General features: G+C 38.9%; 1 protein-coding gene and 1 long non-coding RNA gene across 6 annotated transcripts in view; one reads left to right on the forward strand and one right to left on the reverse strand.

Moving 5' to 3' along the window:
* The window catches only part of LOC141140053 (uncharacterized), a 208228-nt gene extending 181771 nt beyond the window's left edge, over window positions 1-26457 (forward strand). The window contains exons 3-4 of the long non-coding RNA XR_012243892.1: window positions 24997-25113; window positions 26067-26457. This is a non-coding gene — a long non-coding RNA (uncharacterized lncRNA). The remainder of the gene's footprint in view (window positions 1-24996; window positions 25114-26066) is intronic.
* Window positions 1-26932, reverse strand: part of FILIP1 (filamin A interacting protein 1) — a 234768-nt gene that overhangs the window by 4234 nt on the left and 203602 nt on the right. For 3 of the 5 annotated variants that reach the window (XM_073626815.1, XM_073626814.1, XM_073626817.1), the window contains 2 exons: window positions 8328-11136; window positions 2477-2698 (listed from right to left, as the gene is read on the reverse strand). In XM_073626815.1, coding sequence (XP_073482916.1) covers window positions 2492-2698; window positions 8328-11136 — 3016 coding nt within the window. In that variant the 3' untranslated portion in view covers window positions 2477-2491. Of the gene's footprint in view, window positions 1-2476; window positions 2699-8327; window positions 11137-13934; window positions 14153-26932 lie in introns of those variants that run through there. The other 2 variants (XM_073626818.1, XM_073626816.1) reach the window with 2 other exon arrangements.

Consider the following 26932-nt stretch of genomic DNA (forward strand, 5'->3'; position numbering starts at 1 on the left):
CTATTGAGGGTGTAACACAAACAAGAAGATTGCTTGTGATACTTATAATGATAATGATACTTTTTCGATTTGACAATGGTATGACATGACTTTACATGCTATTTTCCTTATTGTATATGTGGAAAACATTTCAATTGTTAATTACTTATATAAAGGCCTCAGGTTGGAGGGCATGGGGGGCCTTTGCTTCCTGGCTGCTTCCCCGTACTTTTAATAGGGGTATGTTACTATACTGAAAAGATTTAAAATTTGGCTAATACAGTACATAGATTAAGGGACATTCAAAAATGAGATTAACACAATTCAAATGGTGTAGGCTTTTAGACATGAACATATCATTATTGAATTCCTGTTGGGAACAAAGGGTACATTTTACAATACAGAAAAAATAATTGTAATCATGAATTAATTTACTTTCCAAAACTTGTACTGCAATTCAGTGAAAAGAGAATTAAATATAAATAACTATGTAATTTGGTTTTCCATTTCTTGAGAGGATAAAAAATAAAATAAAATGTACGTTTCTTATTTATTAGCAAAGGAATTTGAACACTTGTAAAGGTAATTTAACCAAACAGAAACTGTTTGCAAATTGCTTAACGTATCAGAACACAGTCAATCAGAAGAGGGCAGCATTTCATAGGTTTGTGGAAAGTAAACTGAATGTTGCTATGCTTATCATGCAGATCACATGTAACTAGAGAGTAATGCAGTGCACAGGCATATGCATGCCACATGGAAAAATCATATCCCTTCACAGCACCTGGCATGCAGGTCAACACATGCTGCGCTACAGATCCATTTTCTATAAATATTTCTATACTGTAAAACAACAAATCTGCTTAAAAGCAATGGATTCAATGACCTTTAGCTAAACCTCTACTGTGCAAGTAACCAATAAGAGGAAAGTGGAAGTGGCATGCTGCGGAATTTCTGTCGTTTGTAAGCAAAACTCTAATGCCCAGTACACACAGTCGGATTTTCTGATGGAAAATGTCCGATCGGAGTGTGTTGTCGGAAATTCCGACCGTGTGTGGGCTCCATCGGACATTTTCCTTCGGATTTTCCAACACACAAAGTTGGAGAGCAGGAGATAAAATTTTCCAACAACAAAATCCGTTGTCGGAAATTCCTATCGTGTGTACACAAATCCGACGGACAAAGTGCCACGCATGCTCAGAATAAATAAAGAGATGAAAGCTATTGGCCACTGCCCCGTTTATAGTCCCGACGTACGTGTTTTACGTCACCGCGTATAGAACGATCGGATTTTCCGACAACTTTGTGTGACCGTGTGTATGCAAGACAAGTTTGAGCCAACATCCGTCGGAAAAAATCCTAGGATTTTGTTGTCGGAATGTCCGAACAAAGTCCGACCGTGTGTACGGGGCATAAGTGTAATAAGGCATGCTCTGTGCCAGTTTAAATACTCATAAGCACATTGCACTTTATTTTCATAAATAATAGTTCCATATACTGTACAAGCAACAGGTTGACTTACGGCTGTAATGTAACGAGTTTCATTATGTAAGGTATCTGTCTAGAAGTAGGTTTAATGTGCTGTTTGTAGATGGCAGGTGCCCTTGAATGCTGTACTGGCATATTTTTGGTCTGAAATAACATTTTCTTAGGTCTAAGTTCACATCTATGCGGTTGATTCGTTTTTCAGGCATGTTTTGCGGTGTGTTTTGCGTTTTTAAACCTGTGTTTCATATGTGATTTTGCATGCAGTTTTTATGCCTCTTTGCGTTTTGTGTTTTTTTTTCCCTTTAAAAACACTGTATATAGCTGGTTGTTAAGGAGCGGTTCAGTAAGCCTTTTCGCCGCGTCCTTAACAACCGATGACAGCTGAATGTAAAAAAAATAATTGCCGGCAAAAATGTACCCAATACTCATCCACATAGGGGGCGGGTGGGATCAGGGGACCCCCTTGTTAAAGGGGGCTTCCAGATTCTGATAAGCCCCCACCTGCAGACCCCCATAAGCACAGCCCAGGGGGAAGAGGCCCTTGTCCCCATCATCATATGGACAAGGTGGTTTGCCCCCCCTCCTGAACCATACCCGGCCACATGTTGAGGGCATGCGGACGGGTATTGTCCAGGAGGGGGGGCACTCGCTCATCCCCTCCCTTTCCTGACCTGCTGGGTTGCATGCTCGGATAAGGGTTGACAGAATAAATTGACAGAATAAACCAAAAAATATTATTGGAACTGTCCCCATTCTTTCGTGTTCATGATCATCTGAAACAATGTTTTACAGTATAGAAAGAGTTCTACTAAACTCATTTTGAGACACATGGTTAAGTTTTTAATTTTGTTATTTTTAACAACTAGGTGACAAAAAGTCAATGGCTCACCAGCCTGCAGATCCTTTGAGCAGCAGAGAGGTGAACAAAGAAGTCATTGATTAGTACAGATCTAAGAAATTTGATAAACAGGGAACTGCATTTCATTGTAGCAGAACCACCTGCACATACCCCTGAGGCTTAGCCTCAGCCCTTCCCCCCTCCCAGAGGGGCAGAGCTGCTGGCTGGCGACTTCTTCAATTCTATTTTCATAGACTGACTCTCGCCACGTGGCTCAAATTTTGAATGATTTCCTGCTCCTGGCACTGCCATTATTGGCTTTACTGCTTTCATACCTTTTGCCATGGGAATGCGGGTAGGGGTGTGGCGTTGGGATGACCCATCCTGTGTTGTCTTAAAAAAAAAAAAAAAACCCACACATTTAACAAAAATAGCATTACAATATGTACATTCTCTTCAAACAACTTATGAAAATGATCACAAACACACATACTTAAGTAGTCAGTAATATCTTCTGGAAATCAATTCACAAACAAAATCATTCATCTATCTCAATATGGATTAACAGTAATTTAATAAATGCATGAATAAAGTACAGTGTATTAAAAGTCAAAACTTCATTTTTCATTTTTGGATAGAGTAGGGAATGGTAAAATTTCTGGCACGATTTTTTGATATCTTTGTGCCATTGCAAGATACAACAGGAATTGAGAGGAAATCTTGCCAAAGTATAGGGAACACCCTCTTAGACACTTTTCACTAGAACAGTTGAACTCATTGAAAAATTTCCTCTCTATTCCTCTCTATTCCTGTTCTTGTGACATCTTAAAAGTCTGGATTTCTCCTCACTTTTAGTCCTAGTAGCAAGGGTCACCAGGAAAAATAGAGAGGATGAATCTCCATAATGAGGCACAGACAGCAATAAAAACCTGACCGGTGTTCTATACTTTTGGATAGAGTGGAGAAAGATTAGTATCCCCTGTGAGCATTTTACTGCTGTTTGGGGATATTTATCCCTGCAATGTTTTCCCATGCAGAAAGTGAGGGTAACAAGCAACAACACAGACATTTGTGTCCCTGTTGCAGATTTTCTCTTAGTTTCTGTCTGTTGTAATATGTGTCAGCAGGACAGTAAGTTGATGTAAATTTCAATAATGAACCTCAAACAGCAATGAAAACCAGGCATTGCTGTAGTACTTTCCAACATTTTTGGCTTGACTTACGCTTTAATGGGTTAAGTTTAAGGTGTCATTTGACTCGTTAGTGTTACAAGATCTCAGGTGTGAATGGGCAGAAGGTGTGTTAAATTTTGTGTTATCGCTCTCACTCTTTCATACTGGTCACTGGAAGTTCAACATGGCACCGCATGGCAAAGAACTCTCTGAGGATCTGAAAAAAAGAATGGTTGTTCTACATAAAGATGGCCTAGGCTATAAGAAGAATGCCAAGACCCTAAAACTGAGCTGCAGCATGGTGCCCAGGATCATACAGTGGTTTAACGGGACAGTTTCCACTCAGAAAAGGCCTCACCATGGTCAACCAAAGAAGTTGAATGCATGTGCTCAGCGTCATATCAAGAGGTTGTCTTTGGGAAATAGACGTAGTAGTACTGCCAGCATTACTGCAGAGATTAAAGGGGTGGGGGGTCAGCCTGTCAGTGCTCAGACCATACGCCGCACACTGCATCAAATTGGTCTGCATGACTGTCGTCCCAGAAGGAAGCCTCTTCTAAAGATGATGCACAAGAAAGCTCACAAACAGTTTGCTAAAGACAAGCAGACTGGAACCATGTCCACTTGTCTGAGGAGAACAAGATAAACTTATTTGGTTCAGATGGCATCCTCAAACGGAAGGTGGAGGAGCGTAAGGTCTCTCACATCCACCAGCTCCGTGATGTCATCATGGAGGAGTGGAAGAGGACTCCAATGGCAACCTGTGAAGCTCTGGTGAACTCCATGTCCAAGAGGGTTAAGGCTGGAAAATAATGGTGGCCACACAAAGTATTGACACTTTGGGCCCAATTTGGACATATTCACTTAGGGGTGTACTCACTTTTGTAGCCAGTGGTTTAGACATTAATGGCTGTGTGTTGAGTTATTTTGAGGGGACAGCAAATTTACACTGTTATACAAGCTGTACACTCACTACTTTACATTGTAGCAAAGTGTCATTTGTTCAGTGTTGTCACATGAAAAGATATAATAAAATATTTACAAAAATGTGAGGGGTGTACTCACTTTTGTGAGATACTGTATATGAGAGAGAATTATTAGGGAGAAAGTTATACTTGCTTTTGATGTGTTAAATTAATTATAGATTAATTTCTTTGGTTTTATATGCTGTTGTCATTCTCTGACACCTCTGATAAATTTTCTTACTCTGCCATTAATTAGACCTAAGATGGATTTTAGATGTTTAGGTTTAGCACCAACCAGAATTTTTGCAAAACAAATTTAAAAAATGCTAAACAATATTCTGTGGATTGGTGAATTGTTATATTTACATACAATGTCAAATTACATTATTGTCCAACCATTTGGAAGACATTGGAAGAATTCATATTCACCTCACTGTTGAATTCTACCTGTAAGACCAACATTTATTAGCACCATGGGATCTTCCAGTGGGCCCCATGAATAAGCAGACTCTTATAATATGCTTTTTAGATTAGAACAATAAAGAAAAATGATGTATTATGATATCTGGAAACAATAAAATAATTATTTTGTAGATGAAGTGCACTTTTGTGATGCACTTTTTTTGTGAAAAAAAAAACTCTGTTTAATAAATTGTATTGTACAGAAATTGTACTGACATTTACATCTACAAAAGTGCACTAAATTCAAGCTATGCTCACACATTTTACATTGTAAGATATTACAGCTGTGGTAACTGGAATTTGGAGGCTGATGGTTAAATAATATGAGTTGCATTGAATAGCCATGCAAGCAGCATGTTCTGTGCAGAAATGTAGTGAATAAACAATAAAATAAAGGGGATACGACTTTAAATGAGTGTGGACAAAGAACCTGGAAAACTGGCGTCCTCATAGAAATTCACCATTTAAATCAAAATGTTACATTTGGTAGTATAAATTTGGTCTATGACCGTATCCAGCACAATGGATGTGCCCAGGATATTAGAGATCCAAATTTAGCTTTTAGAACATTTTACAGAACAGCAGTAAACTATGCATTTTGGACGATATACCGGTCTGCTAATCCTGGTGTCAGACATGCTGGCTACATAGTTGGTGTTTCTGTGACAGCACAGTAGCAGCACTATGTTGTTCTCTATCGTGGTGAAGGCAGACCCAACTGCTTGGATTAGTTCAAGATTGTCCCATGAGCAAATTGACTTGTACACAATCATTTTTTCCTAGTAAACCTTTTGTTGGCAACTTGAACCTTAAAGTGGTATTAAACCCAAAACCAAAAATGTAATATATTGTAGCTTATCTTTTGATGTGGTGGATGCATTTTTTTACACTTTTCCCTTTCTGGTTTCTGTGCCCCCATTCTAGATAAATGAGTACAGGGGGCACAGCAGACAGCAGCATTGTCAGTCTAGGAGGAGGAGAGTGTTAGATGTACTAGCAGATTTAAGTACACTAACAAGCTGAAGCCAAACTCTAACTCACACTTTGCAATCAGTTACCGCAAACCGCATTGTTTCCTTTTAGGATGGAGGTTTTACATGAATAAATAAAAGCTGGTAATTTTAACCACCTGTAATAGGTTTAACTACCTTATCCACCTGTAATGGTTTGTCTCATCCCTGTAAATTGATACATCTGGAAGAGAGCTTGTTCTTTTGAAAAACAACTGACTTAGTGGCCGGAAAAGAGAAAACTAATGCAGCCATCACATCTATGAATTGGTAAGCTGCAATATAATAAATGTTTGATTTTGGGTTTAATAATGCTTTAATACAATTAAAACTGAACTTAAAGTCATTGTAAAGGCTCAATGCATTCTATGCATGAAGGTAAAGAGCCTTCTGTGTGCAGAGGCGCCCCCGGCCACCCTAAAATTACCCGAGCCCCATCTTGATCCAGTGGTGTGCACGAGAGCCCCAGCTCTTCCAGGTCTCTCCCTCCTCATTGGTGCCATTGGCTCCCTCTACTGTCAATCACAACCAGTGAGCCAATGAAGAGAGAGCGGGGGTGGGGATGAGCCATGTTCCATGTGTAAATGGGAGCAAGCGCCGTGTGTCCCCATAGCAAGCTTCTTGCTATGGGGGCACTAGGCAGGGGGGAGGAGCCAGAAGCACCAGCAGGGGAGTCAAGAATAAGATGATAAGGGCTGCTCTGTGCAAAACAATTGCACAGTGCAGGTAAGTAGGACATATTTGTTATTTTTAAACAGAAAACAAAATCTACCTTTCATTTTAAATTTAAGGTTAACAGATAAATACTCAGTTGACGGACATACTATATACAGTATGTGAATGGTTTTACCTGCCAAATGATATGTCATGTTATCCAGCCTGTCTTCTAAAACAAAGATGAGCAGTCACCAGCACTCCAAGTAGATGCACTTAACGTGTAAATTGTGAAGACAGGATCACATAAGGCATAAGGTGTGAAATGTGCATATATCTGGAATGCTGGTGACTTCACATCTTTGCATTTGGTTTTGGCACAGCACCATCTGTGACAATCACCTTGAGCACCTATCATTACAATGTCAAGTACTGGGAGGAGTGCAGCTTCTTTTTGGAATTCATAGAGTCTTATAAAACAGACATCACTACAAGAGAGTACCAAAAGGTCCTGCAGACTACAGTGTGATACAGCCCGATCCTGGAACAACTCCTGCCTGTGCCTGGACAATGAATGAATAGAAGCATGTTGATGTGGCCATGTGAGCATAAGCATAGTTCATATATGCTGTGGTCACGGCCCACAGCAAGGGGTCTGGTTCCCCCCTGTTCATCGATTCAGGTGCGGATCAGGTCTGAATTTTTGCCTGAATTTGCACCTGAATCGGAACCAAAGATGCACAGGACCCTTTTTAAGTGCGGACCTGAGCTGCCCCAGAGCTGCGTGAACCAGCTCCATTGAGAGCCGGTCACACTCTCCTGTCATGCAAATTGGATGCAGGGAAACCTGCATCCAATTTGCATATGTGTGAACCCAGCCTCAGGCAAGCAGACCAAAGGAACCTTGACTGACTCTGAGTATTGACCCTCTGGGGTTGATTTACTAAAAGCAAATAGGCTATTCTCTTTGCAAGGGAAGTTGCCCCAAAGGTTAGTTAATGAGATGAAGTTCTGATGACTTTTTAATCAGGTGCAAGAAAAAATGCTATTTTTTAAATTTTCCTTGCATGTGATTGAGTATTCTTTGCAAAATGAAACTTCTCCACATTTGCAAAGCTCTGGAACAAAGTCTCTTGAAAAATACAACTTAGTTTGCAAAATGAACAGTCTATTTGCTTTAGGTAAATCAACCTCTATGTGTCTCTCTCTGCTGGGCATGACATTATGGCAGGTGGATATTAAGACAGATTCATTCAGGCTGCCTAAACTAACTACTATAACCAAAGGCAAAACTTTTTTTTTTTTTAAGTTGGAGAGTGATTAAACCACCTGTCAGGTATTTTTTGTTGCTATATGTGCCCCCATTAGGGAGATTCACCCTCTGTGTTTTACCTGTTTACTGATATCACCAAAAGTAGAAGAAAATCCCACATTTTAATTTGTCACAAGAAAAGAAATAGAGGGGAAATCTTCCTATGGGAACCCTATTTTTGGTTACCATGGTGACTGTTACTTTGTAGGGATTTTCTTTCACTTCCTTATTGTCTATGGGGCAAGAAGTAAAACAAAATCTGCCCAAAGGGACAGAGAGGGCAAAAAAAACATACTGACGGGGTAATAACTGTCCTATACTCTATCCAAAATTTTAAAAAAGTTCAACATTGCAGAACAAGCCTAGTAGTAGTGATTAACTACTACTAACTAAAGCCATAATTTAGGTTTACTGTTCCTTTTAAAGATTGACCTGCTTACTACTCACCACTGATTGGGTAGAACGTGTGGATGATGTTGTAGCAGGAGTTATAGTTATAGAGCTGGTGACTTTATTTGTTGTAGATCTGGCAGACAGGTTGGTCTTAGGAGATCGAAGTACTGTGCCGGTAGCAACCTCTTTATTTTCTGTAGCAACATTTAAAGGTCTAACAGTTATGACAGGGGTGGCTCCGTCTGAGGAACTGCCAGGATTTCTTTTAAACTGAGAGCCTAAATGGATATGAATTTTATTATCCTCTGTTGTAATTATGTTGGCATTAGCATTGTATTTTCTAATGGGAGTTGGCACAGTCTGTTTTTCAGGGGTAACTTTAAATACAGCACGACCCATAGTCATTTCTTGTGCATCTGGTGAAACAGATATCTCTGGAGATGAAGCAGATGTTGATACTGTGAGTATCTGAATTGGTGATGTAGGTCTATCCCCAAAATTGGTTTTGACACCTTCTGTTGGTCTTTCCCGTGAGAAAGTGGTTATTGTCACAGGGGACATTGCCCTTTCTGGAGATATGGGGTTATCAACACTTTTAACTTTCTGGCTCATGACAGCTGGAGAAGGAATAATTGTAATCCTTGGTTTCTGAGTGCCTAAAGTTGGTATTACTGTGGTACTTGAAAAGAAGTCCTCAGAAGGTGGGCTAGTTATCTCCAAAGTAGCTGTGCTGTTTTCATGGTCTGGTGTTACTCTTATATGAAGAGGTTGACCTTGTTTTGGTGAGAGGAACACTTCACCATGGTGCCCTAAGCTAGGATTTGGACGAATTGATCTTTCTGGTGTGATTGATGTACCATTTTCTCTTTTTTTCATCCAGGGGATCCATGATTTCCGCATATTGAGGTCATTTGATGCGGGTGGGTATCTTTCCAAAACAGGTGACCTCTCTGCTGGTTTTTTAAGTCCAACTTGTCTTAAATTACTCATAATATGATTTTCCTCTTGAAAGGATTTCCTGATGAACACTGCTGGGGTTTCTTCCTCAACTGATTCATTACTCAATACATCTGTCTGCACTCCTGTAGATGTCACAGGGACATCTACCATTCTTCTCCCATTCATGCTGGGCCTGATAGCTCGGCTGTATCGTTTTGATAACTCTAACTCTTTTGTCAAATTTAGAACATCTTGTCCCATATTTTTGTTTTTATTTTCTTCCTCTATAAACCTTTTCTGAAGGACTGAATAATCAACTTGTAGCTGAGAAAGCTGATCTTCTTTGTTCATCATATCATGAACCTTTTCTTTAAGTGCTTGAACCTCTGCTCTTATGTCTCTATTCTTAGCCTCCTCTACTCGGATTCTGTGCCTAAGTTCTGCCTCTTGACTTACAGCTTCTCCTTTCTCAATTGCTTTATTCTTTGCTATTTGGCTTTTCAGCTCTTCAAGCTGTATGGAAAGTACATTAGCTCTGTCTTGCTCAGTTCTAAATTTTCTTTCTAGCTGATCATATTCGTCCTCTGTCTTCATCAAGTCTCCCTCAACCACCTCCAGCTGTTGAAGGCGATTTCTAAGTCTCTCAATTTCTAAAAGCAGTTCTTTAGTCTTGTTGTCTTCATGGTGCACAAGCTCAAAATTATTTTTTGCCCTGCTACGTGCAGCTTCTCTTTCAGAAATTTCCATATTTTCTATTCTTTTCATGAGCAGTTCTACTTTGCAACTTAATTCACAATTTTTCTCATCCACACTTCTAAGTTTGCTGGTGGATTCATCTCTGTCATTAGTCAAGTTAGATACTTTTTCTTCCATCTCTGATTTCAATTTCAAAAGCTTTTTGCTTTCATCTATGAGCTTCTCTGTTACCTCCATAACTTTACCTTGTTCAGTTTTTAAACTACTATTTAGATCATCAACCTTTCCTTCCTCTAGTTTTATCTTTTCCATCATGATCTTTCTTTCATCAACAAGCATCACAGTGAAAGATTTCAACTTCGTTAAATCATCCTTTAAACTGTGTTCTGCCTTTTCTAGTCTTCCCTCTACTGATTCTAATTCTTTAACTCGAGTCTTCACCAATTCAACTTCTTTGGTCAGCTCTCTTGTTTGTGCTTTTTCTTTATCCAGCTTTACATAAAGCTGAGAGCATTCAGCTTTACTTTTCATGAAAGCTTCTTCTAATTTTTCTAATTCAGACATTCTTTTCTGCAGTTTTTCTACTTCCAGCTTTAGCTCCCTGCTTTGATGTTCTTCTTCGTGTAGCTTCTTTTTTAGTTCTTTGCACTGTGTTTCTGTTTTTGTTATCTCCTCATCTTTTCCTTCCATTTCTAAAACTCGCTTTCGTAAGCTCTCTACTTCTGCCATTAAACTTGAATTTCCACATTCTCCTTTGGCAATTTTTTGCCTTAGTTCTTTCAACTCCTCCTCAGCTTTTAGAAGATTCCTATTTGCGTCTTCCAATTCTTCAATTTTACGATTGAGACCCACCAGCTTAAGTCGGAGCTGACGATTATTGGACTCCTGAGTGACCAGTTTCGTAGACATGTCTTCATGCTCTTGAGAATACTTGGAGGTTTTGTGCTCAAGTTCTAATTCCAATTTAATAACTTTCTGGCTGTCTTCATTGGCTTTAGCACAGGCTGCTTTCAATTTTGCCTCTGCTTCTTGAAGCTGTGCAGTAAGGTCTTGTATCTTTTGGCTTTGTTGACCAAGCTGTTCAATATGCATTTGCCTTTCATCCACTAGCATTAGTGCAAATGACTTCAACTTTACCAATTCATCTCTAACTTTATTAAGTCTCTTGGTATATTCTTTGTCTTTCCGCACTTGGTACGCTTTCTCCTGTTCCAGTAACTTCTTTAACCTGTAAAACAAGTACCACTTTAATTTTAATATTTCTTACTAAAAGTAATGGATAATGTACTAATTTTGAAATTACAGTTTTGTATACACACTTACACACAGTTTTTTTTAGAGTAAATAAACCTGTGAAGTAAAGACTCCAAATCAAGATATATATATATATATATATATATATATATATATACCATAGCAGTCATTGTCTTTATTTTCCACAAGGCAACACAATACTTTCAGCAGCAAATGAACCTAACTTCTCTTCAGCTCAGTAACATAAAATAAAGACTGCTTATTTTCATTATAACAACACAAAAGAGTCTCATTGACAACAGCTTTTTACCCACAGGAGCAGTGTCACAGTCAGGGGTATTTTCCAACCCAGAGACAGGCCCAGATATATTACAGCTTTCATAGCTTCTCATAGGCACCTGTTGCAAACTCCTACATCATCTATGTGGAGTTACCCTACATATAAGCCCCTGCTGGTTAGTTAACCTGCCCCAACCTGTGACTCCTTACAATGGACTCAGGAGAGGGTATCTGCATTTTGATGCTGTCTCCAGGGTCTGGGCATAAATACAAAACAATATTTCTGTAAAGACAGGAGCCACCTGGTCGCTTTTGCATTACCATTCTTGTCTTGTCTCATACAGGTTAAGGAGCATGCTCTGACACCAAGCAGAATCTCCCACCGCCTAGCAAAAAGTACTGCAGAGAGTCCAGAGCCTATTTTATGGGTAGGTGCTCTCACTTCACCACTTCACCGCATAGTTTCTCTTGATGGCCAACAGCTTTCAGCTGGGAAAAACAATGGTGTGTTTTCCCCTACTGACTTCTTGAGATAAGACTGCTCTCAAACCCTCCTCAAGGAATCTGTCTGCACAATAAATTCTCTGGAAAAATCCAGAGCAACCAGCAGTGGATGTTGGCATAATGAAGCCTTGAACTTCAGGAAAGTTTCTTCTGTCAGCATTCATCACTAACATAGACCATTAGTGAGGGATTATAGCTGGGAGCGTTATGGCCTGGCATAGCTTCAGGGAAAATTTGAATCCCATATTAATTTACAGGGTGTCAAGACAATGCATAAATCAGAATGTACAAGAAAGCAGGTCTATGACTTCACCACAGGTTCACTTATCCTAAGAATGTAGAATATAAACGCTTCACTATCCAGTCTTTATTATTGAGTGACATTTCTTTATAAATGGTAGACAGCAAAGTTTCCAGATTCTGCACCTGCTCAGATTGAACTGGGAAGTTGGTCTACATTGGACAGTTCCAAACCTACATGCTCCTAAACAGGTTTCAAGAGGACATACTGTGGGGAAATATGACAGACCATAAGGAACTTCTGTCCAAGATGGACTTGTTAATGCTCTCCTTTCACCTACAAAGTTGATGTATGTATGATTATGGCCCAAGCATAACACAGCTTACACAGTACAGAATCTGAAGTTTAAAGGTAAGGTCTCAACATACTGTATGCTTACTGTTAATTTGCATACATTACTTTCATGACAGGGTAACTTTAAAATAATTAATTATTTAAAAAGTTATTCATAATGTAATGTATGTTTTTCATACATACATAGCTAACTTCAGTTATCACCAGGAATAAAAAAAGAAATTCTCTGTTCGTGTCTTGGAACACTCTTATTGCATATACGCTATCAGATGTCTGTAAATGAAAAAAATCACATGAGGCAACCCAAAAGATATATACTGGAACATGTACCTGCTAATATATACACAGTTATACGTTATTACACTGGAGAGCTGAGCAGGTGCTGATCCAAAGAGAATATAAGAAATAGATCAAATCAAAATTTGTCACTCTTACTTTAACTTCCTGAGCATGCCTTTGCTTTACACTGCACACTGTCTCACAAACATTTTGGCCTCTGTAAGTCTTAAGACCAAATATTAATGCATACAAACTTGAATCCTAGTAATCTTGTTGTTTGGACTGCAAGGACTTGAATTTTTCCTTGAAGCCATTGCCCTTGACACTGACATAAGCCTCAAATACTAAAACAATACAATAAGGTACTACTCATGGCAGGGTTAAACATTACTGCATTAAAAGATCATTATATTCTGCTGGTTATTAGTTTAATGTAAACCTCCTAAAGCAGGTGCAAGATGACCTGTTTAATTTGTCAAATGTAATTGCTCCACTGAAAACACAACCAAAAAAGGCATGTAGGCTATCATTTATCCTCATATGACCACATGGTTACTGATATATCCAGTATTAGCATAATCATTATTAATAACAAAAAAACACAAGGGCCCATAAACTGAAGTGCAATTTAGGTAACCTCTAACAATGAATCAAAATAATTTTTTACTACTCTGACCATGATGAACTATAAAAGCTGAAGCCCAGCTGCTTTGTATAATCCTTACTATTTAAGTTACTATTTAATGCAAAAAAAGAATATGTTTGCTATTGTTCTTATTAGAATGTGACTGCAACAATAAAGACAATAAAAAAAATACTCAAAATAATTAATTTATAGACAAACTAAAATCCATATCACACCATGCTACCATCAGTGCAAGCCTCACATGTTTTGCAATGTCATGTATTACATTATCTTAAAGGAAAACAGCAACAATACAAATGAAATGACTGAAAGACCGCTGCTGCAACTATACTATGCTTAACCCCCAGAACATCTTGCAGTGTTCACACTGTAAAGAGAAGTGAATTCATAAGGACTTGAAGGACAAATTAGCTCCTTCCAGTCCAGCAGCAGCGTGTTTAATACCACAACAATGTGAGACTTTCTTTACCTTCAGAATTAGCCTGCAGATAGTTTAAAAGACATGGTAACTCTCCTCGGAAACCTCAAGAAGCCTTTTTCTGGCTCGTGTTCTCTGGGGTCTTTGCCATCACATTCCAACCATGTCATCAAGACAATAAAAGGTGAACGCTGTATTTGGGAGCTGGGACCACTGACTGGTGATGTCATCCCTTCTTACATGCTTCATTATTGTGCAGATTCTCTTCACTCATTGAGGAGGGGTGGAGCACCAAATTCCCCAAACAGAGAGAAAAAACACACACACTTGTCTGCTCTGAAACTTCTCTACCACTGATTCTACTGTGCTTCATACAGGAAACACCATGGCAAATTTTACTGGAGATAAAACAAAATCTTTATAAAATATGCCCTTTACAGCTGTTTGAAGTATTTGAAACTTTTCATTTTTATTCTTAAAGTTGAATGCTGATTTAAACATTCTTCTGTTTTCAATCAGCAAAGTGTCAAATCACTAAAACATTACATATGTTAAATTCTAATTACCGCACATTAGGCCCAATTCACAAAGTTTTACACAAGGAAAAATATGTTTTTTTTTTATACTTGCCATGTTATAGAAATTTTAATCTAAATGGACTAAATCACTAAAGCGCTAAAGCACTAAAGCATTGTGTATGTCAAATTTTCATTACCATGCATTAGGTCTATTTCATAAAGTTTAACACAAAGACAAGGATTTTTTTTTATAGTAGTCATGTTACTATACTTTGTAATCTAATTGGAGTCAGATAAAAATAACTTTTTTTTTTTTTTTTTAAATAAGCATCCTTCTGTTGATGTGTTAGCTTGAATGTATTATTATCACGTAACCTTTGCAATTGAAAATTATGTTTTCAATTCGCTAAAGGTTTTATCACACAGAGCAGTTGCACAATAATTATTGATTTTCATTCTACGTGACATGTAAAATTCAATACTCAAGTTTAAAAGCTGTTTTTCCTGATGTAACCTTAGTTTGTTGCTGCTATTCTTGATAATGTTTTGCATCATGTCTATTGTGAAGAGCAGAAAATGGAGGTATTATTTTGGGCACAATAAAGCAAAATAACAATTGCACACTGATGCAATATTTATATAAATCAACATTTTCATTAGAAACTGGCCAGGAGATAAACAAGAAACGATTTAAATAACTCATATATCTTAGTGAATTGACCCTCAAGTACACCATAATCAATCTTTCTGTCCTAGTCTGTTTAAGTAAGCTTGTGTTGTTCTAAGAATACAATGCCTTATTTTGATTGTTCTCAAATATTTAACAGCAATTTCAACATAAAACATACAAGTGGTGAATAAAGCCATCCGCAGTCTCCACACATTTGTGCTGCACCATTTACAACCCAGGACTTGCTATACAAATCCAAGTAGGAGTTGATCTCCTGTGAGGCAAGGGTGGGGGGGGGGGAGATGATAATAATAAAGAAAAAAAAAACATAATAGTCACTTTTCAGTCTCCATCAGCTTAATGGTGTGCTAATGATCTGCCTCTCTCCTTGCATGTTGACTGTTGAAAACAGTATTACATTGTATGTAACATGTTCGTGAAGCGTCAGGGCACATGGCTTTCTATGGTAAAACAACAGCTTGCAAATCAATTCTTTGTTTCCTCCAGAGTTCACAAAGAAGGAGATTTGAATGGGAGCGAAGCCCGTTGTTAGGCTCTGAGGCTGCAGCTGGGGAGACATCATTCTCCTCTGCTGGCCAATGGGAAAGAAGATTGTAATCATACTGATGCTTGATGTTTTGCATGTACAAACTGTCTCTGGAAGAGTATTTGTTAATGCCAGAGTAAACTTGCAGGTTCCATTCAGATGATGTAGTGGGAGAAGTCCTTGAAGAAGATTGACATAAAGCAATAATAAAACATACACTTCAGGGTTTTGGTGGTCTGCCAACCATTAACTTTTTCAGTTCCATAAAACTGCCTTTTTAAAACAATTGTATTTGAAAATAACCAGGGCATGTATAAATTCCCATCATAGAGAGAGCATTTGTTATTGATTACAAACTTTCTTTGTATTTTATTACAATGTTTGCTTTTTACCTCTCACCCATAAAAATGCATGTGTTCCATATGTCCTCACATATGATGTAACAACAAAGGAGGAAAGATTAGGAAATACTCAAAGGTGGATGATCAGAAATTTTATATAGGATCAAGCTAGGACAAACACAACCTTTACAATGGGTTACTGTTTGTAGTTAACATAGGCAAACTACAGTGATTTTTTTTCTACAGGATATATAGAGTGGCAACAGTTTGCACAGCACTTTACAAAAAAAAAATTACATTTTTTGGGGGTCTAATATCTTCATTGTACAAATAAATATTTAATGCTGAGTGTTTCTCCAACATTTGGGTTGAGAATTGCTGGTTACACCAGAACCTAATCAGAACCTAAAGTGAATTGCTGTTTTTGACTTTTTTTTTAATTCTTTATTAATAAATAAGGGCTGTACATACAGTACCAAGTTATACAGCGTGTGCCAGATACCTCTAAATAAACAGTGGATAAAGTTACATGTATCAATTTAGGTACCACGGGGATAGTAAAAAGACATACCTACAATTCAAGTATACTCATATTGACATAAGTCCATATTCTGTAGCATGTCATAACAATGGAATCATTTTTTTCAAGCAGCAGCGTGAACCTTCCTTAAGCTCTCTTAAATTTTACAGACAAATCAGAAACTGTGAATGAGTAAGCCAACAAAGTTGTCATAAGTAATGTCGTATAATACCAAAAATGTCAGAAGGCATACCAAGAGAGAAGAAGAAGGAAAAGAAAAAGTAAAAGAAAAAAAGAGGGGGGGGGGGGCAGGGGAAGAAAGGGTAAAAGGGGAAATGGAAGAAGAAAGTAAAGAAGAGGGTAGAACACCTCCCCTCCACTCAGCTCCTCATCATCTCTCCCAAAAGCAAACAGGTCTCTGAATATTTCAGGATGCATTCATACATGAATTCGTGCCAATAAATTCATTTCTTTAAAAATGTATCTCGCATGTCTTGATCTTTCAATATAAGGTCCTTCATTCTATTTATTTCCTCCATCTTAACTAGCCACATAGCTATGGTGGGAGAGAATGACTGCTTCCAGAGTTCAGGAAGCAGTCATGAGCTTTTAGCCATGTTGAGCAAATAAGGTAGTACTGAGCATTTATAGGTCTTCTGCGGTATGGTATAATAATGTAGAAAGAACCAGGCCAGGTTTAAACCGGTTCAATACAGGGCAATTTCACCCCCTTCCTTCCCAGGCCAATTTTTAGTTTTCAGTGCTGTCGCACTTTAAACGTCAATTGCGCGGTCGTGCGACGTTGTACCCAAAAAAAATTGACGTCTTTTTTCACCACAAATAGAGCTTTTTTTGGTGGTATTTGATCGCCTCTGCGGTTTTTATTTTTTGCGCTATAAACAAAAGAAGAGCGACAATTTTGAAAAAAACACAATATTTTTTACTTTTTGCTATAATAAATATCCCAATTTTTTTTTTTAAAAACACATTTTTTCCTCAGTTTCGGCCGATACGCATTCTTCTACATATTTTTGGTAAAAAAAAAATCGCAATAAGCGTATATTGATTGGTTTGCGCAAAAGTTATAGCGTCTACAAAATATGGGATAGATTTATGGCATTTTTAAAAAAAAAATATTTTTTAATTTTTTTAGCGGCGATCGCGATTTTTTTTTGGTGACTGCGACATTATGGCCGACACATCGGACACTTTTGACACATTTTTGGGACCAATCACATTTATACAGCGATCAATGCTATAAAATTGCATTGATTACTGTGTAAATGTGACAGGCAGTGAAGGGGTTAACCACTAGGGGGCGGGGAGGGGTTAAGTATGTTTCCTAGGGAATGATTCTAACTGAAGGGGGAGGGGACGCACTAGGGGAGGAGACCGATCAGTGTTCCTCCGTTCTGGGAACACAGATCGCTCTCCTCAGAGCTGACAGGCTGTTTACACACACAGATCCACATGCCGGCCCGGTTAACGGGCAATCGCGGGTGCCCGGCGGACATCGCGGCCGCCGGGCACACGCACCGGGTCCCGAGGAACGCGACGGGCGCGCGCGCGCTCCCGGCGGCACACGCACCCCCCCTAGACGGCCGGGAATCCCAGGACGTCATATGACGTCCTCCCAGGATGGGAGATCCCATCTGTGGACATCATGTGACTATACGTGGGTATTGAAGTGGTTAAAAGGAGTTGATAATCTGTACATTTTTGGGTGACTTCTGACCAGAAATTTTGGATCTCTTTGCAAGACCAGAAGATATGCACTATATCTTCAACAGCATCACCACATCTCCAACAGCAGTGCGTGGGAGCAGTTACATTCTGTGAAGTCTGGCTGGGGATGAGCACCATATTGTTAGAATTTTATTCATTTGTTAACTGATGTTTAGTGCAAAATGGAGACTTTATGGGAGAATAACAATATTCTGTCAAGGTGGTCTTGTCTAAAGGTCAGCTGGAAGTATCGTTCTCACGTAGTAATAAAATGTGGTTTGAAGTCCTTAAGGAGAGAATTGACAAGGTTATACATAGTGAGACTGAGTGTCTAAGAGGTGTGCAGGCTACACATTTCCTTTCAAAGGAGGGAAGATCTTGAGTGAACGTTGTTGCCTAAGGGAGAGTGGAGAGAAAATTAGATAGTTCGGCCTTACTCCAGAAGTCCAAGGAGCGGAGCTGTGGGTGAGCATTCATTGTTTGGAACAAAGGGCACAAGTTCCCCATAACAAGGTGATTGGCTTGGAATGTTTGAGTATTGATCAGGTCCCTGAAAAGGGGGGGGGTCTTTTTCTAGGCCTAGTAAGAATGAAGGATTACCAAGGATAGGGAAAAGTGGGGAAAGACCCTCAGATATTCCAGCGTTTGGACCTTTTTACAGGTTTTCAGGTTGCTCCAATAGTTGGATGGGCCTTAATCTCTGAGGGAACGTCATCCACACACCAGGGAAGTGCCTACTGTGTTTAACTGAACCCTTTCGTGACCAGAAGACAAAGTTTAGATGCCCCAAATCATTGTTATGTGTTAACTTGACAATATGACAATATAAATTTGACAATAGCTCCATAATAAATTTGCCTAAATACATTGGACATTTTTTAAATGTATGTAAAGTTTCCAAATGGATTCACTGTTTTAATAAATACCCCGCTCAAGTGTTTTGTTAGGTGCTGACAAGTGAATAAACCGTGAACTTTTTTATTTTTTATATTTTTTAAATACTGTAACCTTAATTGCTTTAAACAATTAAAGTGTTAAATAGAGGACACTATCATCATGAGGCTGTAGTGGCACCTGCAGGCTGAGGATTTACTTTGTGAAAGAACCTCCAGACTGCATGTGATCACCATGACCAAGAACTATGCTGATTTTTTAACATTGATAGACATATTTTGGCTGTCATGATCAGCCTGGTCTGAAGGTTAGTTGACCCCAGTGAGCATTAACCTAGTTCTCAAAGAGTAAATTAACATTTCCTTAGCACAGGGACCCTTGCCGAGGAACTGGAAACTGGTACTAATTACAATGCTAATTGTATAGGGATCCATCCTGCAGGGATTGGGATAGGGTATATTAAGGAGGTTTTCCAGCATTTGGGCATCCCCCTTGATGAAGTCAGAACAGATGAAACATGTAGTGGCGGAGCCTGATGCTGGGGTGAGTAGGAACTGTGTCCTGGCTTTCATCTTTGTGGTTTCTGTGAGCTGGGAAGGATTGGAGTGGCTGGTAACCGATGGCTTCTCTGTATATCTGTGCTGACACATCTGTATGCTTGATTTTAAGCTTATACTTGAACAGCTTTTGTGAGTATCTTGATTACTTGTGTCAAATACATTTCAGTGTTTACGATACTATATCATGGGAGCCTGTTTTTTGTTATTTTTATGCTGGCTATGAAATCTAACCACTAAATGGGGAGAGGACAGCAGTGGAAGTGGACTGCATCTGTTTGGACGATCTTTTGAATTACACAAGCTGTGTTTGCCTAATCTTTTAGGTACGCACTTATGGTATTAGTGATGGTGGTCACGTTGGATCAAAGATTTTTCTACACTTGGAGGAATAATACTGATGATATGGATTTTTTAGTCATTACACCATTGGATTGCTTCATTTGAACTTGTTTTGTTTCAAATTAATTTTAGCTAAAAATATTTTCATGTTTATTTGAGGACTTTATTTGCTCACAATATTTATTGAATGATTTATTGTGCATGAATTTTCACACTGATGAATATTTTATATAACTGAATTAGCACTGTAATTATTATTTTCTTATGTCACTTTTATATTTTTTTATAGCTGCTGGTCTGTTTCACAGTTTTGAAATATAATTTTCTTACAATATATTATATCCATTGGTGCGGAAGTGCTTATACATTTATTAGTTCAGCCTAATCGCACAACAACTGTTGAGATAAAATATCAGCCACATAGGGAAGGCATTGCTTTTAGCCAGCCAACCAACTCATAAACTTTGGAAAGAAGGGGCAGTAAAGAAGAAAAAACTATAGTACTGTAAAGCAGGAAGTAGAGCTTGCATATCTAATGAGCAAATGTGGCTGCCCCCATGCACAGTACATACTGTACATCATTACATACTGTCACTAAAATTATGCTTGACTATGTATTCTCTATGAGCAATCACTCAGCTCCCTAAACTCCTTTCCTGCTTTGTTCAAATGGCTATGCTCTCTTAAAAACCCATCATCTTCTAAGAATCTCTGAAAGTTCAGTCAACAGCGTTGGAGGCCTTCAGGAGATAATGTGGAACAAGGCAAGCCTTTTTGCATAATTTCTAGTGCTTTATGGGCTGGACCTGCAGAAATGAGCCCTCAAAGAGATGGAACTTTTGGTGACATCCAAGTAGGACAAGATTGGCTGTTGGATCTCTTTGTTGTACATTCTCTCTGGCCAGGTTCCTTACCGCCTGAGCAAGTGCAGCAATGTGTTGTTAGGATCCTTTAGTGACGAGGCCCCACTTTTGGGCTTTGACTTGTACTGTCAGACACCTGACAGAAGAGCCTGACACCTGCTAGATACTGATAGATTGTAGACTCTAGTCTGGTTATTGGTGCATCACCACTGGGAGAATGGCAGACAGGAGATAGGTCACTAGAAAGGCAGATAGGGACACTGGAACAGGCAGAAGATTGGCGTCTGGATCAGTAAACATGTAATAAGATTGATACACCAACTGCTGAGCTGATGGCAGGTGAAAAGTTGGGGAGCAGGAACTAGAGACTGCTGTGAAGTCAGGTAAGCTGGGTCAGCAACATATGGGTGGATCACAGAGAGATGGCAGCAGGTGCATGGACAGAGTTCAAGTTGGGGTGAGATGAGCAGATTAGGAACAGAAGGAGCAGACAGAAGCACTGTCGATGTATAGGTTGAGGTCAATAACAGACTCAGGAGCAGGTCAAGGCCAGCTGAGTTGTATCAGGTAGTCAATAAGGAAAACACAAGTCACAGATTTGCAGGTACTACTGAAGACAACTCAGCACTGGCCATATTCGGCTGTGCTGTTTTAATAGCCCACCTGACACCACCACCAGCAGCAAATGTTTATGCACCCCTGCACAGACATTGTGAATAGTGCAGCCCTGCATGTGGGACTGCAAGCCAGCCTGTGCTCGCACAGATGCACATTTTCCATTCTGGCATTCACCTTGCTAGCAAAACCTTTTTTAAACTATCCAAAACCATTTTATTTGCCCTTCAATCTGCCCATACATAAGAGTTTCTGGTTGTTTTTTCTTGTAAAACTCTTTAAAAGATAATTTTCTTCATATTATAATGCCATTCACTCTGCAGCATACGGTATATGGAAAAAACAAATAACTTTGCGCTAACTCAAACGTGTAAGCTGCTGACACTGCAAATATAATTTTTGCTGTAAACCATAGAATATATAAATAAGTGCAGCGCTATAATTTATATAAGTGAAATAACAATTTTGAATATCAACATATAAAAATCCTGAGATACTAAATGTCCATTATCAATAAATCAAAGTCCATTTTGTTGTTGTGAAAACATGAAAATCACCACGTGGATATATGACTAAAATAGTGATTAAACAATCCCCAAAGTAATGGAGGCGTACCATAGATTTTGGACCTAAAAATAGCATATGCTACATAGGTCAACACAAGCCTTTATTGCCCAATGGCAATGGTACAGAAGATGAGTACCAAAGGAAGATCAACGGTCCTGGAAGCTTACTCAGGGATTTGTGCAAAACCACACTTGTGAAAATACCACCACCCATATGAATGGAGGCTTACCGAAAAATCTCCTCTCCATTGCCAGTGGGCAATTTTAAGCCTGTTTGACTCATTCAGCATATGCTGTTTCGGGTCCCAACCTTTCGGTAAGCCTCCGTTCATATGGGTGGTGGTATTTGCACAAGTGTGGTTTTGCACAAATCCCTGAGTAAGCTTCCAGGTTTATTGATAATGGACATTTAGTATCTCAGGACTTTTATATGTTGATATTCACAATTGTTATTTCACTTATATAAATTATAGCGTTGCACTTATTCTATAGCATACGGTATATATCAGGTTCTATTGTCTATGTCATTGTTGCAGTGATTTCCTAAAATAAAAGGGAAGCTTACCCTTTGTCATCAATTACTGAAATGGGTGTCCACACTGGAAGATTACCTCTCTACCCCTACTCGGTTGACAACTGTAAAATTTTACCTTTCATCTTACTTTTTGTCTTGGTAATACTGATCACCAATACAGGAAATTAGGGGAACCTTAATGAGGACAAAGACAGCAATAAACACCTGATAGGTAAAAAAATGTTTGAGTTGTAGTTCTTAAACTTAAACTTCCCTCCCCATGGTCTCAGTCTGCCAAACTGTTAATTCCAGGTATGCATACACACCCCAACACCTTCAATACAGAGTGCAGTGCCTAACCAATTAATCGCCAGGTCCAAGCATTCCTCTCATTGCATAGGTACTTTCAGTGTTTTCTACACCAAAAACTAAAGGTGCACTGAACCAACTACAGGCTTTTTATATATTTGTTGTGTGACTCCAGCGGTGACATGTTCCTGCAGTAGTTTGTGCCTCTTGCTGCTCCAAAAAGGTCATAAGTAGTGTGTCACTTTTTCACATTATGGAAGCACAGGACCATTATTTGGCTTCATAATGGCAAAATATTTATCAGGTCTGAAAAAAGTTTACATGACTAGTATTTGTCACAAGACAAAACTGTACTATTTAGAGTGACAAGGGTAATTCATTTTTTGTCATGCTATGCTGCACAAGATTTTTGACGCATTCTGTAAAAGAAAAAGCACATGGTTTATTCTTCTTCTTCTTATTCTTTATAGCACTGTCTTTTCTTAGAAGTCTTAGATGAAATACCACAGGAGGTTATTTATAGCTAATCCCACTAGGGGAGTATAAGCCTTGACACTTTTGAAGTGCATCCAGTTTTTCTAAGATAAGTTTGGACCTCAACCAGAAACGACAAATGTCACTTCATATCTGACAGTGAAATCGTACTAGTAGAGGTTCTTGGGTATTAATTAGTAGCTGCATTTATGTGTTTTAAAAAGTGTATACTAAAATGTTGTATGATTTTCATGCGATTACCAGGGTTGGTACATTTGAATTTGTAAAGTAAAGTCCTGCCATTTGGTAATTAGATTTAAAATTGTAAACTATTGTAAATAGTGATTTAATAAAGTTTAACAAATAGAAGTAAAATAATTTATATATATTAATATGAGCTATGACACACTAGCTTTCATAAACCTTAAACACAATTCCAGTCTCTGGCAGGTTTTTTTTGCTGTTGTGACTCTATTGGTAAAATTTCTCCTTTGCTTTATGTGTGGTGGTGTAACATCAGTAGGCAGAAGAAAAATACTAGCAGAGATTCTAACCCCACTGGACAACCAGACTCTGGAAGTTAGCCTTCTTGATGGTGTAGGTTCCTGCCAACAATTCAGTGCTGGAGAGGAGAGGACCGGATCACTTTTTGATTGGATAATATGGAGCGGCATGGTACTGTCAGAAAGGCACAGGTGCCGAATAAGCAACCTCCCTTGTTCACTAAGCAGCGAGGTAACCGCTTGGCTAGAACTACAGCTGTGCCTACTACAGTGATTTCCAGCTTCTCCAGAGATCTTACAGGTATGACACATACAGTACACACTTACATTGGTCAAGCTTGACCGATGTACATATGCAAACATATGCAGCTTTAACTTTGCAGAGTTAGGGTTTAAATATGACATTAACCACTTGCTGACTGGCTCACGCCGATATACGTCGGCAAAGTGGTTCGTTCCGGCGAATTGCCATATGGGTATGTGCGTACCTTCAAGGGCGATAGCAGGCGCGTGCACGCACTCGCTGCACAGCGGGGAACCCGATGCGCATGGCCGGTGGGCTCAATCGCCGCTGGCCACGTGCAATCGCGTGCACGAGAGCAGGAACAGGGATTTGTGTGTGTAAACATTCAAATCCCTGTTCTGTCAGGAGAGGAGAGACATATTGTTTGTTCCTACTAAGAAGAAAAAACGATATGTCTCTTCCTCTAGTCAGTCCTATCCCCCTACAGTTAGAACACACCCAGGGAACACACATTTAACCCCTTGATTGCCCCCTAGTGTTAACCCCTTCTCTGGCAGTAACATTAACGCAGAAAACAGTGGATTCTTATAGCACTGATCACTGTATAAATGTCAATGGTCCAAAAAATGTGTCAAAGGTGTCCGATCTGTCCGCCATAATGTCGCAGTACCGCTAAAAATTGCAGATCACCGCCATAAATCTTTCCCATAGTTTGTAGACGCTATAACTTTTGCGCAATCAACTACGCATATTGCGATTTTTTTTACCAAAAATATGTAGAAGAATATATATTGGCCTAAACTGAGGAAGAAATTTGTTTTTTAAAAACATTTTTGGGGATATTTATTATAGCAAAAAGTAAAAAATAATGTTTTTTTTTTTCAAAATTGTCGCTCTTTTTTTGTTTATAGCGCAAAAAATTAAAACTGCAGAGGTGATCAAATACCACCAAAAGAAAGATCCATTTGTGGGAAAAAAGGACGTCAATTTTGTTTGGGTACAACATCGCACGACTGCGCAATTGTCAGGTAAATCGACGCAATGCCGTATCGCAAAGAAACGCCTGGTCATTAAGCAGCCAAATCTTCCGGTCTGTAAGTGGTTAATAAAAAGAAGCTGTAGATCGTGTACATGTGTATTTATCACGTAAACACCTCTGTACCAGATGGTGAACTGCACCTTTTATAGAATAACATACATTCTAACATTCTGAATGGTGCAGGTTTTTGGGTTTTGAGAGTTTTAACAAAATGATTGTGCTTCAATATGACAATGCCAAAGTGTGGATAGATCTGCGAAGGAGAATGGATAATCAGAGGTTTGGGCATTAATGTCCTTATTATCTATTTTCAGATGTGGAGATGTAAGACCAGCCCTTTGTAACCAGTCAATATCTGACTCCTCCTGAGCCTTACTTTCCATACCAACACACATTCCCCGATAGTTTCATCGCCAATATCACAACGATTACACTTTTTGTATAGGGTTATGCAAACCTTTTAGTATTGGTGAATGTGCAGCAACATTGCTACATCCATATGACTGCTCAAGTCAAAATTGTGAAATGAAATTTAATTTCATGAATAGCATGACTTGACTTGGATAATTCTAGTTGAGGATAATTCCTCAAGAAATGGTGCTATAAAAAGATAAGAGTAAAGACGCATAATCTGCACCATTTTGATTAAAACCAAGCAGCAGGAATGAACATTAAAAGATGGGGTTTGCTTTCCTTTTATATTGTGTCAATGGCCCTTTCACTGATTGTCACAGTACAGCAGGTAACTGATGATTAACTGACATCACAAATGTTTACAACTTTAGAAAGCTGTGGAAGAGTTATAACTCGGTTTTGTTCTCCTTCTTCCCCTGAAAGGAAGCTTGAGCGGCTCAAATAACAAACAAAGAACAAGCCTTAAGCCTGCTTACATCAATTACACAATTTTTGCTTTAAAGTAACTGTGTTCTTTATTACTTGCAGATCGGCTTCCTTTGCAGGTGATGCAGTTTCAACATTACATCACTGGAAGAGCAGCCAGAAGGATCTGGATGCCAGGATGACTAAAGACACAAGAATGTTTTATCACCGCTCAGCCAATATGCAGTTTGCTGTGGGGAGATTATAATAAAGGACGAGAGAGGGAGATTACAGGAAGAATTCCAATTTGTTATCCAGGAGAAAGATGATTGATGATTTATAGGGTTAAAGCTTTGCTGCCTTTTATAATCACTTTGTTTACCATGTATTTGGAACAGTTTTTTTTTTACAGTTTCTGGATCTTCAGTACAATTCACTGCTAATCGGCATCAAAGAGAATGCTTTTATTTTACAGCATCTATTAGAAATCTTCAATAACAAATGAGATTTAAGAGCAGAGTGTAAATAAATAAATAAATAAGAATTATTTGATACCCACTTGGTGGATGCAGATGTCTTCAAACTATGAAGAATGCTTAGTGTATAGAAGTGGATTATGACAAGATACTACATGGATTACACTTGTCAGACAAAATGCAGAGTGAGGCCGGGTTCACACTGGTACGACACGACAGTCATACGACTGTGGATCCAACTTTGCCCTGCGACTTGAATTCTGACATCCATCCGACTTCAATGAACAAGAATCCGACTTTGATCCCCGACAATACCAGGCACTGTGTCTGGTATGAATCTTTAGGGGAAACGTAAAACTTAATTTTTTTTTTTTTAAATGCCATGGGTTCCCCCTCCAAGACCATACCAGACCCTTCAGTCTGGCGTAGATTTTAAGGGGAATCCCCCACGCCAAAAAATGGCATAGGCCCCCCCAAAATCCATACCAGACCCTTATCCGTGCACACTGCCCG

This window comes from Aquarana catesbeiana, linkage group LG04 (assembly GCF_042186555.1).
Source record: "Aquarana catesbeiana isolate 2022-GZ linkage group LG04, ASM4218655v1, whole genome shotgun sequence".
In the NCBI taxonomy this organism is placed as follows: domain Eukaryota; kingdom Metazoa; phylum Chordata; class Amphibia; order Anura; family Ranidae; genus Aquarana; species Aquarana catesbeiana.